We start from the raw sequence: 16,897 nt of genomic DNA, 5'->3' as shown, positions 1-16,897 counted from the left end.
CTAAATTACTTACTTCATATCAATTGGATATCCATCTATTAACCATGAAATGGATGGATTGGGATTGCCGTTGGCGGCGCAGTCAAGGGATATATTCTGACCTTCAATAACAGTGGATGTCCGGGGCTGCGCTATAAACATCGGAGCGGCACTATGCGCAGCCTGTTCCATATCTCCATTAATATACATATGCGCTTTGTTACTTAATTTATAAGAATTTAATCCTGATGCGTTACATCTAAAAATACAGAAACATATTAGTAAAGTGTATGAATCCTACTTAATTTTAATAGATTTACAATTTTGCTTAAACCGCTATAAACAAATTTAGCATTTTGTACAGAAGATATTTAGAGCCACTAGCTCAGACAAACAATATACATAGACAAACCTTTCTGTACAAAACGAAGATTTCATTGGAATCGCTAAAAGTAATCCGAAGAAAATTATAAATTGAAAAAGGATGAAAAATTTAATTCCCTGTATCTACAACACAAAGCAGAATGTTAGGACCTATGTCAATATAACAAGTTAATCTTATTTTCAAGCGAGGTATCTCCCCATGAGAGATAGCATATGTTTTTCTAAACATTCTGTATTAGTCTGGGGTCAAATCAAACTGGAAATAATCAAACTGATTGTATATATTTTGCTTGTATACCGGGTGCGTCTCAGAAGTGTCTCAACCTAATTACTTATTTTATTTCTACAGATAAAAAAAAACGAGATTTAGTATGTTAATATAAGACATAAATTAGGATTGATTGACGTATTCAATTGTTTTCGGTCACTTCTTGTTTTACCGAAAACGACCCCCGGTATATTTTTACTTTATTCGATAGAAAAGGACATATCATATATTTATTTTTGAGATTTTCGCTTTAAAAAAATCGTATTTTAAATTTCAATTTAGAGTGCCATGGTTGTGTTAAACAATAATAATGATTGTGTCAAACACTAATTTTTAATCAAGAAGCCTTGGAAAAATAGATTTCATCATCTAATGTTTTCCGTGTCTTGGGCTAGTCGGTTAAAAGATGCCCAAATTGCTTTTTTAATCATATCTCTGAAATGGAATAAAGGTGGCTCATTAGCATATTTGGAAAAAGCATTTTTTTACGAATAATTTGGTACCACCCAGTAAATATTTCGAGTGAAATTGTCGTTATGAACTGGATGTTACAATTTCAATTAAACTATCCAAAAATGTCAAAAATTGTGTGTCAATGTGTCAATGTCATTCTATTCAGAGTGCCATTTTCTATCGAATTTGAGAGATATAGCTATCGAATAACGGGAGATTATACCGAGGGTGTAATTTAAAAATCAAAAGATGTTGTTGCTTCTGGTGAAACAGGAAGTGACAGAAAACGATTGAATACGTCAATCAACCCTGATTTATATCATATACTACCATACCAAATATCGCTTTTTTATCTGAAAAATAAAAAAAGTTATAGAGATGAGCCACTTTTGGGATGCACCCGGTATATCGAATCAAAAGAACCAGTGTCATAGAAAATAAATAAAAATCAATGTATATGGTTAGTCTATCTTTTATACATGTCCATTATGGCCTCCAGCATTAAACTGTAGGAAAAAACGAGTTACCTGTATGATCCCTGATCGCTTTCCATAACTTCGTCGATCTCCAGAGCTCCGGAGGGCAGTACGGTCATTCGTAAGTCGTCAATTTGTAAGGGTCGTTCGTCTTTCAACCATCGTATCCTCGGCGATGGTACGGCGTCTACGTAACAGGTGAAATGAGCTCTTTGGCCAAGGTATACGGTTATGTCGCGTGGTTCTTCGTAAAACCCAGATAACTCTGAAAATACAAATAAAACAGTGTTAATCACAGGATAGAGCAAAAGTTTATAGCACGAAACTTATTAGGAGGTGTCTATAAATTACGAGAGGCGTTTTTGAGGATTTTTTGACACCGGCTCCCGCTTGATGATTTGCCGCGAATTTGCTGCGTTTTTTCATTATATAGTACACAGTACTCACATATAACACAAATCCGTATTAACCGAGCGACGCCGTATTACTCGAACGTCAGACCTAATATATCAGGTAAATACGGGGAATTACGGAGAATCCCGAAATTGCCGCAGCAACACAAAGTAGCGAAGCAACACAACGTAGGTACATAAAAAACAGATTTTAAAAATCAATCAGAATTATCCGAGCCGTCAAATATCCGAGCTAGGGTACAGCCAAAGAGGATACCAGGATACAGCCCATATAACATATAATCGAGAGTCTACTGTATATCCATTTTTAATGGGTACCTACTACTTTCCCTTTTGTGCGTTTTTTATTCTTGGTAAATATTTATGAATAAGTTTCTTAACCAAATTAAGTAACCGAAACTCGGAGCTGCGTTTTTAAAAACTTTTATTTTCAAAAGTTACAGTGACAACATTAAGAGAATAAACAGGAATGACAATAGTGTGAGAACATTTTGCTGTTATATGTAAATAATGCTGATTCGGGAGAAGACGATCTTCTGCAGCTATTCTTGGCATGGCCTTGATTTGCCGGATACATAACTCCTTCCTCCTTAAGAATCAAAAACGACGGAGTTGATTTTTGATGAATTTGGCTTCAGCTCGACATCTTTTCTTTCTTCTTTTTTCGTCTTCCTGAAATTTTGGGCAACAAATCGATACCAATTGATCAGTTTTCTTCTAAATAATATTAGTAATATGGCAAATAATATTAAGAGTTCCATTCCAATATATAGAGTCCCACTATATAGACTGGTATATACAGGGTCGTCTGGTAAAGTCAATTGGTTTGCCATGTCCTTCAATCAGTATATCTCTTCCAAATTTATTTTGGCAATATTGGGTGTCATTAGAATTTTGGATATATTGATGTTGGATATTTTAATTTCTGGAAGAATCAGGGTTTTTCTTTTTTTGACTTTCTCGTCGTTGAAAAATTTCTTATCGTGTATTTGGATTTCGCAGGCCTCCGGAATTTTGACAAGTACTGCTTGATTGATTTGGATGTATTGATCGGTGTCACATTTTGCCAATATTCTTTCTGTCTTCATGGGGAGAATTAAAACCATATCTCTCGTTATTTGTTTCACGATTGGTTCTTCGATGTTGACCTTAAGGGCTGTACAATTGTCCATGCTTCGGTTGTCTAGCAAGTCTTCAACACATTGGTCGTGGGGGTGAAATTCTTCGACGCAGAAGTATGTTTCTTCTATGGATGGACAAATTTCGGCGGCGAATTGTCTTCTTGCTTGGGTATGTGCCAAATAAGGGTATCGTGGTATAAAAATGGCTTGATCTCGGATAATTGGAAATATATGAAAAAAGGAAAGGGTATCTGGTCTCAGTATTGGAACATGTATCGCAAAAATTAACTTACTTGGGTTCCCAAAATTTGATAATATGATAGAAGATAGAATAGAATATTTTTGAATTTTGGTACTTCTGATGGATCATAAAGTTTGACTAAATAATTCAAAATTTCCTTTAAGTTATTACTCGATAAAACACTATTATGCAAAGCATTGACTTTTGAAAACATGATAGCATCTTCCAAGTTGTCCAAAAATAAGATTAAATTTTGGCAATCTAAATTTAGCTGTGTTATAACTCCTTGGAAACTAAGATAGTCGTTTAGGTTACTTATAGTTTGTTGTACCGATGATTGGAATGTTTTTAAGCTGAACTCTAATATATTTTGATTATTACTTAAAGTTGTTATAGTTTTATTATAACTATCTATTAAGCCTTTAGAAAGAAAAATTTGCATTTTCATTTCTTTGATTGTATTTTTCTGATTATTTTCTAGTGTAGAAATAGCCTCGTCATAACGTTTACCATCTTTTGAATCTAACTGACCAAATACACTTTTACTTTTACACTGGACGCGCGTTTCGCTAACCATGTTAGCATCATCAGCAGATGATTATAAACTGACAAGTTTACAATCATCTGCTGATGATGCTAACATGGTTAGCGAAACGCGCGTCCAGTGTAAAAGTAAAAGTGTTTTGGTGTATTGTGGTGATTTAGTGTTTTTATTTTGCTGTGTAACACCAAAGGTTCCAACCCTCAACTCTAATGACCAAATAGCCATTTATTAATGTGACCTACTACGTTTATTAAACCTCTTTTTTCTCGAATATGTGGGTGTAAATTTTCGAGTCTATTAGATGTCTCCTGAATTAAATATTCAGTTCTTAAAAGTAAGTTTTCTGCTAAGCCTATCATATCACGGCATGTATTAAATGCGTTTAAATTATTTAAATTATTTTTTAGTATAGAAAAATATCATTTAACCCAAGGACCAGGGCCCAAATTCTGTAACTATGACATAAAAACGTTACGCTTTCAAAGCGGTGAGCGAAAGTATGCGATAAGCGGAACGTCAAGCAGTCGATTTTGGTATTCTCGTTGCTGTGCCAATCGTTTTCTGGATACGCGTTGAGCGCATATTGACAGCATCGTAATTTCGCAGGTATCTAATAGTCAAATGTGACTAAAACAATGAAAAATGTTAATGTTACGTGAATTTTACAACCTATTGTTGAGTTATGTCAACCTATTTTTCTATGGATATGTCATTATTCTTATTATACGAGGGAAATGTTGAAAACGCTTCACAGCATTTTCGATGTTTTGAACAATATTTATAGCTACCAACTTGTAATTTGTCGATTACTTATTTAGGAATTTTTAGAACAAGTAGTAGTTTTCACTAAAGAGCAAGATAACGCACGAAATCACAATTTTTTCGATTTTCACTGACAGTTCGACAAGCAAAACGATCCTTTAAGGCAACCGTTTTTAAAGCGCTTAGCGCAATCAGTAGAGAGGCTAACAGGCTAAGCGCGTCAGACGAGAATACCCAAATCGTTAGTTAAGTGCGCGCTCAGCAAAAATTAACGTCATATACGCTGAGCGTCTAAAAGCACTTAGCGTTTTCTAAGTACAGAATTCGGGCCCAGGTGTAGTACCGTCCATGCTGCTAGCTTCACCCTGTAAAATAATTTTTCTTTCTGTCCTACAGCTGATTAAGTTCAAGTGGGTTTATTGTTCTCGGGTACAATTTCAAATGGCATAAACTTCGTCGAATGGATTTCTATTACGGGGGAATTTCTATTAGTACTTATTTGCTAAAAATTATTATATTTAATTATAATGATTTTAAAGATGTGCCTGTTCTTGCAGTTCGTCATTTTAAAGTTCTTTCAGTTCTTGTTCCTGCAGTTCGTCATTAGTTATAATTTTCAGGTGGATAGGCTTGACCATAGGCGTTGTCATTACCATTTCTTCTGGTGACTGTTTGATTTTTAAAGATCTTACGTATTTCTTCATTTGTTGGCATGTCAAAGTTCATCGAATCTTGTGCTAAATTTGTTTCGGTATTCGTTTCGTAGTTCTTTATTATTACATATGGTTTACTTATTGTTCTGTGTGTTAAGTTATTCTTCTGACTACTTTCTTGACATAGTAGTTCCTTAGATGTTTTTTTATAAATTACTTGAAGTAGAGGATCTTTAACTCTGGATGTAATTCCAGTTCTTGTTTGAATGTTCTCTGGTGGTTGTTTTATTTCGATATTTGATAATATTTCTCTACGTTTTCGTTTTGTTCTTTTATTTCGTTTCTTTCTTTTGTTAGGCTTCTGATCTACTAGGAGAAAAAAGTCTCCTACAGAACTATCAGTATCGCCTAGGTTGTAGACAGTATTGGTGTTCATCTTGTTTGTCTCCGCTTTATTCCTAGAAATATTATTTTCGGCTTGTGTGTTCTTGTCCTTTTTATCTTTAGTTGCGTCCCTAAATTTATTTTTGTTTATATTTTCGGACTGATTAAAATTTGATGGATTTATTCATTTATTTTCCCTATTGAAATAATAAAACTTTTCTAAATTATTTATTTCATGAGAATTTCTTTTCAAAGATTTTACTTCTAATGGTTTATTCAAAATAACTGAGACAGTTTTATTAGTTGGTTTTTGAATTTTAACTGTCGCAAAACCATTTTCAGAGTTAGAAAGTGTAGAAGGAATTATAAGATTTTCTAAATTAGTTCTATTAATAATTATATCGCCCTCGTATATACTTACTGGTATTTGTTTCAAAGCTTTTTCGTTCGGATTTAACGTTATACAGAAATTTGCTTCGTAAGATGTTCTATATTTAAAAGGAATCTCAAAGTTAAAACCTACGAGTTTTTTATTTACTAAGTCAATGTTTAATTGTAGATTTATTATATCTTTTAGACCTATAACACCGTCGAAAAAGTTATGAAAATCAAATAGAATAAAATCGATTGTGTAGTCTTCTGAAAATTCTAAAAATGCTGGTATTTTTGCCTGAAATTGTGTTGTTTCGCTACCTATCGCTGTTTTAATTGTATTAGGTTCACGATATATACAGTGTGGGTAAAATTTTTCTGCAATTGTTGGTTTTAAAATTGAACGTGAGCTGTGGGTATCTATTAAAAGTTTAATATTAGAGTGTTTTAATTCGATGTACGGCAAAATACCGCTGGCTGATATATTTATTTCTACTATGTTGGATTTTCTGGATAGGCTGGATTGTGAAAATTTCCGCATCCATGATTTTCTTCATTAGGTTTTTATTCCTCGAAATTTTGGATTTGTTGATAGTTCGTGTTTTCCATGTTTGTAGTAAAATATGTCTCATTTTCGATATTTCTACAGTATTGATCATAGTACTGTTGGGCATTTTCTTCGTTTCCTTCATATTCATTAGCGTGTAGTTCTTCGAAAATAAATTGTGGAGGATTCCAACCTCTCTGTTGTTGGTTATTGAACCGATTTTGCACGGATTGTTGTTTATTAAATCCGTTCGTATTCTTTACGCTAATAGACATGGGTATTGGTTTTGTTCGTTGGCTTGGTGGAATTGGTTTTGGTGCAAACACGTTTTGTGGTGGACCAAAAACTTCTCTGTTCGTAAAATATCTTTGCGGGGGTAGTTGTCGGGGTTGAGGCATATTTATAGGCTGAGAAGGCGAGTGAAAACCAGTATGGCTTCCCGAATTATTAAAATTTGGATTGTTAGGTGTATTAAAATTTGGAGTATTATTATTTTGGAAATTATTAAAATTTGGTCTGCCGAAAATATTTTGTTGATTAGGATTAGTATTAAAATTATTTCCGAAATTAAAATTCGATTGATTCATTGATTTTTGATTTGGAAATCCTGAGAAATTTTGTGCATTGGAAAAAATATTTTGTTTATTTTGCAAACTAAAATTATTTTGATTGTTTAAGTTTCCATACAATTTCTCAAAATTCTCAAATTCTACAACATATGCCATAGCATCTTCGAGTGAATTTAGTTGTTTAAGATGCATGTTATTTTTGAGTGTTCCCGTGCATCAAGCAATGAAAGTATTCAATGCAGTTTTCTCGTAATATTTAATATGACATAATTTTTGTTCTTGTGTTAAATTTAAATCGTTACTAATGCGTTGTGCCACGTTACTTCTCAACAACTGTAATCTAGTGCCGAAATTAATTAGATGTTCGCCTTTGTATGGCCTGGTACGTGTTAGTTCCTGAACCAAACAATCTGTGTATCTGCGGTCTGAAAAACACTGTTGCAAAGCTGCTTTTAAAGATTCCCAGTTTGTTAGTTCGGATCTTTTACCTACCATAACTTCCGCCCTACCAATCAATTTCTCTTGCACACAATCAAAGATATGAGAATTCAATTCACTGTTATTGTGAATAGAATAAGTTTGAATTAATTTGTCACATTTCAAAATAAATTTATTCAAAGTGTTACAATCACCATCGAAAGGTTTATTATTATTTAAACGTGATTTAAATAAATTCCAATCAACGGCTAATGTATCGTCATTACTTGTGTTAGGCATTTTTATTTCTGTTTTATCAAAACTAAGAGTCCTTAATCTATTAATAAGGTCTTCTAATTCGCTCATTAAATAATTAAAAATGTATAAAAATAACTTTTTATTTATTATTAAATTGAATTTATTTTATTTATTACTTTCTTTTCGATTTATTTTGTCTTATTTATTTTACTTATTAATTGATTTTTTTTCTAAACTAATTGTCTGCAATAGACTAAACTAAACTAAATTTTGTGTTTAATACACTGATAATTAAATATTCCGACTGAGTCCTTAATCAGAGGGTCAGAAGGAGCGAAAGGAATTGGCACCTACCTTGTACTGTAGTCTCCAACTCTTCCCGATTCCCGGATGTCGAAATGCTGCTACTGCCGCTGCTGCTGGTTGCTGGTTCGTAGAATTGCACTGAAGAGCTTGAAAACTTACGTAGCTTTCTCCCAATTTGGCGAAAATGTTCGATAATCGGTCGAGACACTCCCGAAATTTAGAAAAATACTACTGCATAATCCTACCGACCGCGCCAATTAAGTAAGTTTTGCGTAAGTAAGTTCGGAGCTGCGTTTTTAAAAATTTTTATTTTCAAAAGTTACAGTGACAACATTAAGAGAATAAACAGGAATGACAATAGTGTGAGAACATTTGCTTTTATATGTAAATAATGCTGATTCGGGAGAAGACGATCTTCTGCAGCTATTCTTGGCATGACCTTGATTTGCCGGATACATAACTATCAATATCAAAAGTGGTAATTTACGCAATCGTCATTACGCAATCACTATAAAAAGGTGTTATGTAGTTCTATATACCTAAGATTAATATTTATATTTTTGTGATTCATTGAGAGAAACATTTACAAATCAAATAGAAGATAAAATAAACTGCGGCGGGTCTTAAGATCAATAAAATTTGTCTTAAAAACAATTCACCACTAGCTATGTATCTGGAAAATATACTTAGTATTAGTTCTAAATATCAGTAATTTATAATTATAATTGTGTTAATATAATAATAAATATTAGATATTTTGAGGTGGCTATCGGCCTGTTTTACTGCGACGCTTTCGGGTCTATTATTGTGGTCTTCTGATATCTAATTTACATTTTCCAGTCCTATCCTTTTCAAAAAGTTTAATAAATTAGAGACTGAATCCACCATATAGCTCCATGACCTATCATTGCCTAATACAACGAGCCGCACATTTTCAGGCTGTCACACTGACATAAAATGTGTTCTGTCGTTTCTTCTTCAGATTGATAAAATCTGCACATAGCTTCATCCGATAATCCATCATTAATCCATCATAACTGATGGTAGATTAGGGATGTTCGATACTAAGACTTCAGGACAGGTATCCGGTTCTACAACCGGTATACCGGAAGATCGGTTGGACCCTCCATTGGACCGGAACACCGGTTGGACCGGAAGACCAGTTGGACCAGTTAGTCCAGAAGAGAGTTTTTTCTTTTTATTTTGTTGGAAAATAACATTAATTTTTTAATAACACACTTGAACCTGAAATGCATTTTTCTTTAATACTGCAGATTCTTTTATTTGTATGTGAGTTTTGTTATGAGAAGGAAATAATTAAGCTATATTGAGGATAATATAATTAGTGATGGGATAATTCGAGCGAAAATTCGCTCGAGTACTCGATTATTGAAATAACTGACGTCGCTCGACTATGAACGGGCGATGCAAGTGACGAATTACGAGCGACGAACGCAAGCGATCCTAGAATGAAATCAATTGAAATCCGATTTTAATGTGAAGGTGCGTATTCATTAGCCGAACGAACGAACGAACGAAAGTGCGGTATATTTAGACGGGGACCGAACGCATGCGGCCGTTCGTTCGTTCGTTCGCTCGACCATCCGTTTCGAGTCGGTACATCAAAGGCGTTCGCCAACAAATGCCTCCGGTCTTCTCGTGCGGTCCTATCGTGCGGTCCCCGTCCATACCACTAGCGAACATTCGTTCGTTCGTTCGTGCGGATAATGAATACGCACCTTGACATACTCCATTAAAAGCCAAGCGAATTTTCTATACATACATTGCAGATAGCAAATTTATACGACTTTATCCGTTGCGTATCTGAGTGAAAAAATTTTACAACCTACATCGACAATGCCTTGAAATAAACTAAATCAAGCATCAAGCAAACGATCAAGCGAATCGCTCGTCGCTTGCTACTTTCCATTCATCACCGAAAGAATATGTGCTCTGCGCACGCAACTTACTGCTTGGCGTTACGAGTACAACAAACAACAAGCGACAGGCGAAAAACCGTATTTTTAAATACGAGCGATATTTCGCTCGATTCAATAATCGAGTACTCGACTATTGAAATCGCTTGAAACTTGAGTACTCGGCTATTGAAATTAATCGGTTTTCCCCATCATTAAATATACTCTAATAAGATAAATGTTTGTTATATTACCTATATTATAAAAAAACTTAACTACTTGCGACCGCAACATATTCTGCGTTCCGAGCCAGAAACATAAGCTGCTTTGCACAAAAATCTGTACCGAAATTGTTTTATACTGTTTGTTTGATTTTCATATTATCATGAACCTATTTTTCTGTACCGATTGAAACCGGTCCTCTGGTATCGATTGAAACCGGTCTTTCGATAACGGTTTTCCGATATCGGTACCAAAACTGGTCTTCCGGTACCGGTACCAAAACCGGTCTTCCGGTACCGGAATACTGGTTTTGTAAAAGACAATATCGATACAGGAATGTTTTGCAAAAATGAATGGAAACATTGTAGTAAGTAGTACTACAAAAAGTTGTATTAAAATTTGCTTATGGCAGGTTGTGGCAATTTTATAAAGTCAGCATTAGGGAAGACAGAAAATATGACGGACGTGTAAGTGTGGAATTTGTGATCGTGCTATAAAGGCAAATCAAACATCAATTGAGTGCGCTACACGTTGTACTTGGGTCCACAGGGGATGTCCGGTCTCGGAAAAGTGGAGTATGGCAAAATTGTTGCCGAATTTCGGAAAAATAAAACTCATAAGTGGAACTGTAAACAGTGTAACAAAACTGAGGTTAGGAGACTCATCATTTGGAGTCGTCCGCGACGCATTGATTTCTAAATGCGAAATTTTTTTCTGCAATATGTGGTATTGGTTAAGAGCGAATTGTAGTAATTATTACTACAAAAGTATTTAAGAATTGCCGATAAGAAATTTAGATTTCACTATAATTTGTAGTTTTGGTTAAGATCGAAGATGTCATTTTTACTACAATGAAACGGAAATATTGCCGACATACAGATTACATTTTACTACAATCACTGAGGAATTATTACTTGATATGCAGTTTATGATCCTAAGTACTTCTATATATCACTACACTTTGCAACAAAGGATTTTATATTTGTAGCATTATTCACAATTTTTTTCGTGCATAGATTTGATGCCTGTTCAATGCCCTGTTAGTAGACCCACTACAACTTTTTTTTTTGTGTTTCTGTCTAATTTATAATTAGCTAAATAATTAAATTCATATCAATAAATTATAACCAATTAATACATGTCTATATATAAATAGATTTTATGCCAAGCGTGCATTCAGTTAAATCCATAAACAAAGAGCAAATCTGAATACATAAAACCTAAATATAGACGTTAAGAGAAATTCCCTGTCACATATGCCACGACGACTAGAAGTAACGTTAAACTTACACGTTGAACAAATTTACGGTATTAATCCAAGACAAACATTCGTACATTTGTTTTAATATAACTCAGCGTGACATGCAAAACACTAACTGAACATAACATTCTTAAAAATATGACATTCTGTCATGGGTATAACGAACTGTAGTATAACATTTGTTAAGTCCAGAATAATTATTGTTGTAGAGATATTATATAACTTTAGCTTGGGAGATATTAAGAACATACCAGTGTATAAGAAATTAACTTTAATTTTATGAATGAAGAACATAATTCATTTCATATAGTCCTTGTTTTTTCTTGGAAATTGACACGTCCATGTATCAATAAATACTGAACTACTTTCTCTTTGATATAATACATAAATATCGCCATCAACTCTGACATATCATCATCATCATTCTCAGCTTATTCAACCATTTGCAATTATGGTGTAGCCTCCCTTACATATTTAAATGCTCTCTTTGTAGTTGGGCCATTGTTGGCTATGCGGGCATAAATTATCCCTGATAATTTCCTAATATCATGGCCCCATCTCAGGTTTGGTCTTTCTCTAGGTCTCTTAATTCCTCGTGGATACCATGCAGTAATTTTTGTAGCCCATTTGTTGTCCGATCTTCTTCCCAGGTGTCCTGCCCATTGCCATTTGAGGGATTTGACTCTGTGGATGACACTGTGATTTGACTCTGTGGATCTATTACCTGGGTCTTTTGTCGTATTCACTCTATTCTTTTTACGGTCTCTCTTGGTTATTCTGAGCATATTTCGTTCCATTGAGAGTTGTGTGACCTGCAGTTTCCTTATGATGTCCGTTTTAAGTGTCCAGGTTTCGCATACATATATCATGACTGGTAGTACACATTGGTCGAATGTTTTCTGACATATATATGTCAATTTATTATTTATTGGATAAGCTGACTTATAATATTAATACAAAAACATCGTTAATTAAAAAGTAGGTACAAATATATTTCTTTCGAATTGAAGTAACAAAGTTAAAATGTTTTGAGAAACTCTTGATAACGAAGACTATTTTAACACTGGTACCCTATCAGAACTTGGAGAAGTTGCAGAAAGATCAGAAGCAGATAAATTAGGTTCTTCGAGGTAGCTATCGGCCTGTTCCACTGCGACCTTTCAGATCTATTGTGGTTCCCTTCTGATCCTTAGGTTACATTCTCCAGTCCTATAATTTTCATAAAATCTAGCAACTTGTAAGTATAGATCTGTAAGTAGTAATAGATCTATTCTACAATTATCGAACCTACATATTCAGTAGCTAAGACCAAATGTAAAAAAAAATATAGAATAAGCTACCAGTTCGCGATGCGACAGGACTGCAACCACTTAATGCGTTCCCACCTTAATAATACATTTACAGAAAACGTAATAAAATTTCCTATTAAGAAAACAGACAGTTAATAGTCCATGGCCTATCATAAACATAAAACTACCAAATAAATAATAAAATTATTAATCCCTTGAAAATAATAAAACATCTCTATAACTGAACATTTAGATAAGAATGTACCTACCTGTTATTAATATAAAACTACTATTAAAAATGAAAACAAATCCTTTTTTTATTAATACCCCTCTGACAGTAATCAGATTAGAAACTTCACATTCAAAACCTACCGAGGATTCTCGAATATCATTTCTAGAAAACAAAGAACACAGAAACAAAATTCCTTTAGATGTGCCTCGTTTGTAGAGACCATTTTTCGGGTCAATCACTTCTTCAATTAATATCTTAGAATCGAGATATCCTCAATCTACCTTAGGATCTATTAAATAAACATAAAATTGTTCGCTGCAGTCAAGCAATTTTGCAACCAGACCAGTAGCTGACAATTTCACGATAGTTTCATGTTTTGACGACACTGTTTTTGAGGTCGGTCAACTTTGCCCCCCGTATTAGAGGAAATTCAAAAATAAATATACCACTATTTAGCACACATTTTGCACAACTTTGCACACCATAAATTATATTTTGCACACTTACCCAAGAGAAACCAGAGCCGTTTTTTAAACGGGGGGCAAACTTGACTGTTCCCCCCATTTGTTACGAAATTGATTTATTTCTATGTACATCAATTCGGCTAATTTTGCAAAATTTTGCACACCTATTTTCAAATTTTGCACACCCTCCTAACGAAAGTTATAAGCGGTTGAAAATTTGAAAGTTCCCCCCCATCTGTGACTAAATTGAATTTTTTTATATCAAACGAATCGATTAATTTTGCACTCCTGTTTTTGAATTTTGCACACCATCCTGATTAAAGTTATGAAGGTTTGAAAATTTGCAATTTCCCCCCCCCCCCCTCTGTCACGAAATTGAATTTTGTGTATATCAAACGAATCGGCTAATTTTGCACAGCTATTTTCGAATATTGCACACTCTTCTGACAAAAGTTATAAGAGTTCGAATATTTGAAATTTGCTCCATTGTGTGTGAAATGTCTCATTTAAAAAAACACAAGTATGAGTCATATTTCGAAAATGATAGATTTCAGCGACGTGAAAAACTGCACGGAACTTAGATTTCACCTTTTCGATAATTTATAGCTTGCATAGAAGAACATTTATGAAACTAAAGATTCTACACACAGATTTGTCCTAGCTCTCTTATTTCCTGAAATACCGGGTAAATGTGAAAATTTTGCATTTTTCGGCAACCCTCATATCTCGGTTATCTGGTGGTGTTAAAAGGTGAAGTCTGGGTTCCGTACAGTTTTCCACGTCGCGCTGAGATCTCTCATTTTCAAATATGACTCATTCTTATGTCTTTTTTTAAATGGGACAATTCACACACAATGAGACAAATTTCAAATATTCAAACCCCTATAACTTTTGTCAGGAGAGTGTGCAAAATTCGAAAATAGCTGTGCAAAATTGTGCAAAATTAGCAGATTCGTTTGATATAAACAAAATTCAACTTCGTAGCTGATGGGGGGGAAATTGCAAATTTTCAAACCCTCATAACTTTAATCAGGATGGTGTGCAAAATTCAAAAACAGGTGTGCAAAATTGTGCAAAATTATCTGATTCGTTTGATATAAATAAAATTCAATTTAGCTACAGATGGGGGGGGGGGGTGGATTTCAAATTTTTAACCATTTATAACTTTCGTCAGGAGGGTGTGCAAAATTTAAAAACAGGTGTGCAAAATTGTGCAAAATTAGCCGAATCGATGTACATAGAAATACTTAAATCAATTTCGTAACAAATGGGGGGAACGGTCAAGTTTTCTCCCCGTTTAATAAACTGCTCTGGTTTCTTTTAGGTAAGTGTGCAAAATATCATTTATGGTGTGCAAAATTGTGCAAAATGTGTGCAAAATAATGGTATATCTATTTTTGAATTTCCTCTAGTACGGGGGGCAAACTTGACCGACTCCTGTTTTTGCAAATTGTAATGTCTAAAATTAAACAGTCACAACGTGAAATAGATTCTTCTGTTCTCGTTTTTTCGGCATTTGTCAGAATTGGTGTAATCATGACGTAAAATGCATTGTATGTTCACCATTTTGCTAGTTACATATTTGTAAAATTTTATAAAAGGAATTTGCATTATGCCTATGAAATCTCATTACCATATGTAAATTATACATTATAATAAAATAAACATAATTAGTTAATTTTAGTATAATAAATCAAGCTTATGAATACTTAAATGTAAAATATTTGGTAACCTTAATCACTTTGTTGTTACTAGACCCTGACTTTGCAAGATTGCTTTCTGTAACGAGAAAACCCAAACTGGAAATAATGGTCGAAGAAAAACGATAAATTTGCAATTTTCCTCAATTTCCCGCTTTGGCAGTTTTGTCTTTATAAAAATACATGTTCAAATACCAGAGAAAGGTCGTAAATAAGGAGTTTTACGGCCTTGCGGGAGCAATATTTTCGATCTTATATCTATAGAAAACACATTGTTGAATACCGGAAAATAACCGCAGAAGTCCGCAAAAGAGATTTATTTTTGGTTTTATTGTTTATTCTTGTTTCATCCAAATTTTACTTAATTTTAAAAGCTTTACTAACTAAACTAGTAAAGGTATACTCGAATTTTTTAATTACAACTATCCTTGAAAAAAATGCAACCGCAATCGTTATATTATGTATGTAAGTCACCACCGGATTGCTATTTATCAAATAAATTTTAAACCTGTATTCAAAAAATAGTTACGTCTTAGCCAAAACTAACATTTTCCACTAACAAAGTAATTAAACATCACATCTGTTTTTTTTTCCGAACTCTGCTACTGACCAAGGGCTAGTGATGAGCAAATGCAAGACCAAGACAAAGACTCTCTTGGTCTCGGTCTTTCATTTCCCCATACATGGTTTAATTAAGAAACAAAATGTGTTGACAGTTAAAAAAAATCTGCTTTCAAACCAACCAAAACTAAGTACATATATTTATATTTCGTATTTTTGACCTCATTAATTAATTCTAAATCCTGAAGAGGAGACAGTACCCCAGTGGCGAGTGCAGATTCTGTGGGAAAAATGGGGAAATGGCAGAAAACCTCACCACTGCGTGCGCCGAGATAACAACCATTCGTGCCATAAACTTTGATACGATTGACATCGGAAATGGAGAACTCAGATACTGGCTTTTGTCAAAGCCCTGAGACTGTATGATTTGGATTTGAATATAAATCAAGATAGTGGGACAAAATATAATTAAAAACTTACTAGCTATACTGAGTTTGGCCGTTCTACTAACGATGGATCCTACGTTTGGCAATGTTGCCATACATTGATAGATCCCGGTCAGTCTTTGCTCTTCGTTGACACTATTGATGTAAAGGGATCCGTTTGTTAACTGAGATCTGAAATAAAAACAACTCGTTAGAAAAAATACTAATAAATAAGTCATTAAATATCTTAAAAAAACTCAAGTTAAAAGATACCACCTAAAGCCAACGATATAATGAAGTTCATTATTACATTTGTTTTAAGAATCAAAAAATATTAAGAAATAGAAATGTTTTTAATCTCAAATACGTTTTTTAAACGAGAATGTCAAAAGTTGACATATGATTATGTCATTCTATTCAGAATATCATTTTCTATCGAATAAAGTAAAAAAATACCGAAAAATCAAAAGTTGTAGTCATTTGGCCGAAAACAATTAAATACGTCAATCAATTCTGATTTATCTCATATGTATACTAACAGGGTTGGAAAAAATCATGATTTAAAAAAAAATCAGATTTTTTTTATTTAAATAAGATTTTTTTTTAATTTAAATCAGATTTTTTTGATTTTAATTCAAAACAACATTTAAATAGGATTTCCAAATGACCAGGACTTATTT

The 16,897-nt window shown here is 33.7% G+C and overlaps 1 protein-coding gene across 3 annotated transcripts in view; it reads right to left on the bottom strand.

The window, feature by feature from the left end:
* Positions 1-16,897, bottom strand: part of LOC115888967 (neogenin) — a 326,830-nt gene that overhangs the window by 36,833 nt on the left and 273,100 nt on the right. For all 3 annotated transcript variants that reach the window (XM_030908855.1, XM_030908856.1, XM_030908857.1), the window contains exons 3-5: positions 16,273-16,409; positions 1,612-1,825; positions 14-238 (exon numbers count right to left, since the gene is read on the bottom strand). In XM_030908855.1, coding sequence (XP_030764715.1) covers positions 14-238; positions 1,612-1,825; positions 16,273-16,409 — 576 coding nt within the window. The remainder of the gene's footprint in view (positions 1-13; positions 239-1,611; positions 1,826-16,272; positions 16,410-16,897) is intronic.

This window comes from Sitophilus oryzae, unplaced genomic scaffold (assembly GCF_002938485.1).
Source record: "Sitophilus oryzae breed Bouriz unplaced genomic scaffold, Soryzae_2.0 scaffold_810_pilon_pilon, whole genome shotgun sequence".
Taxonomy (NCBI): domain Eukaryota; kingdom Metazoa; phylum Arthropoda; class Insecta; order Coleoptera; family Curculionidae; genus Sitophilus; species Sitophilus oryzae.
Note: the sequence above shows the minus strand (reverse complement) of the source record. Positions and strands in the feature narration are given on the sequence as shown.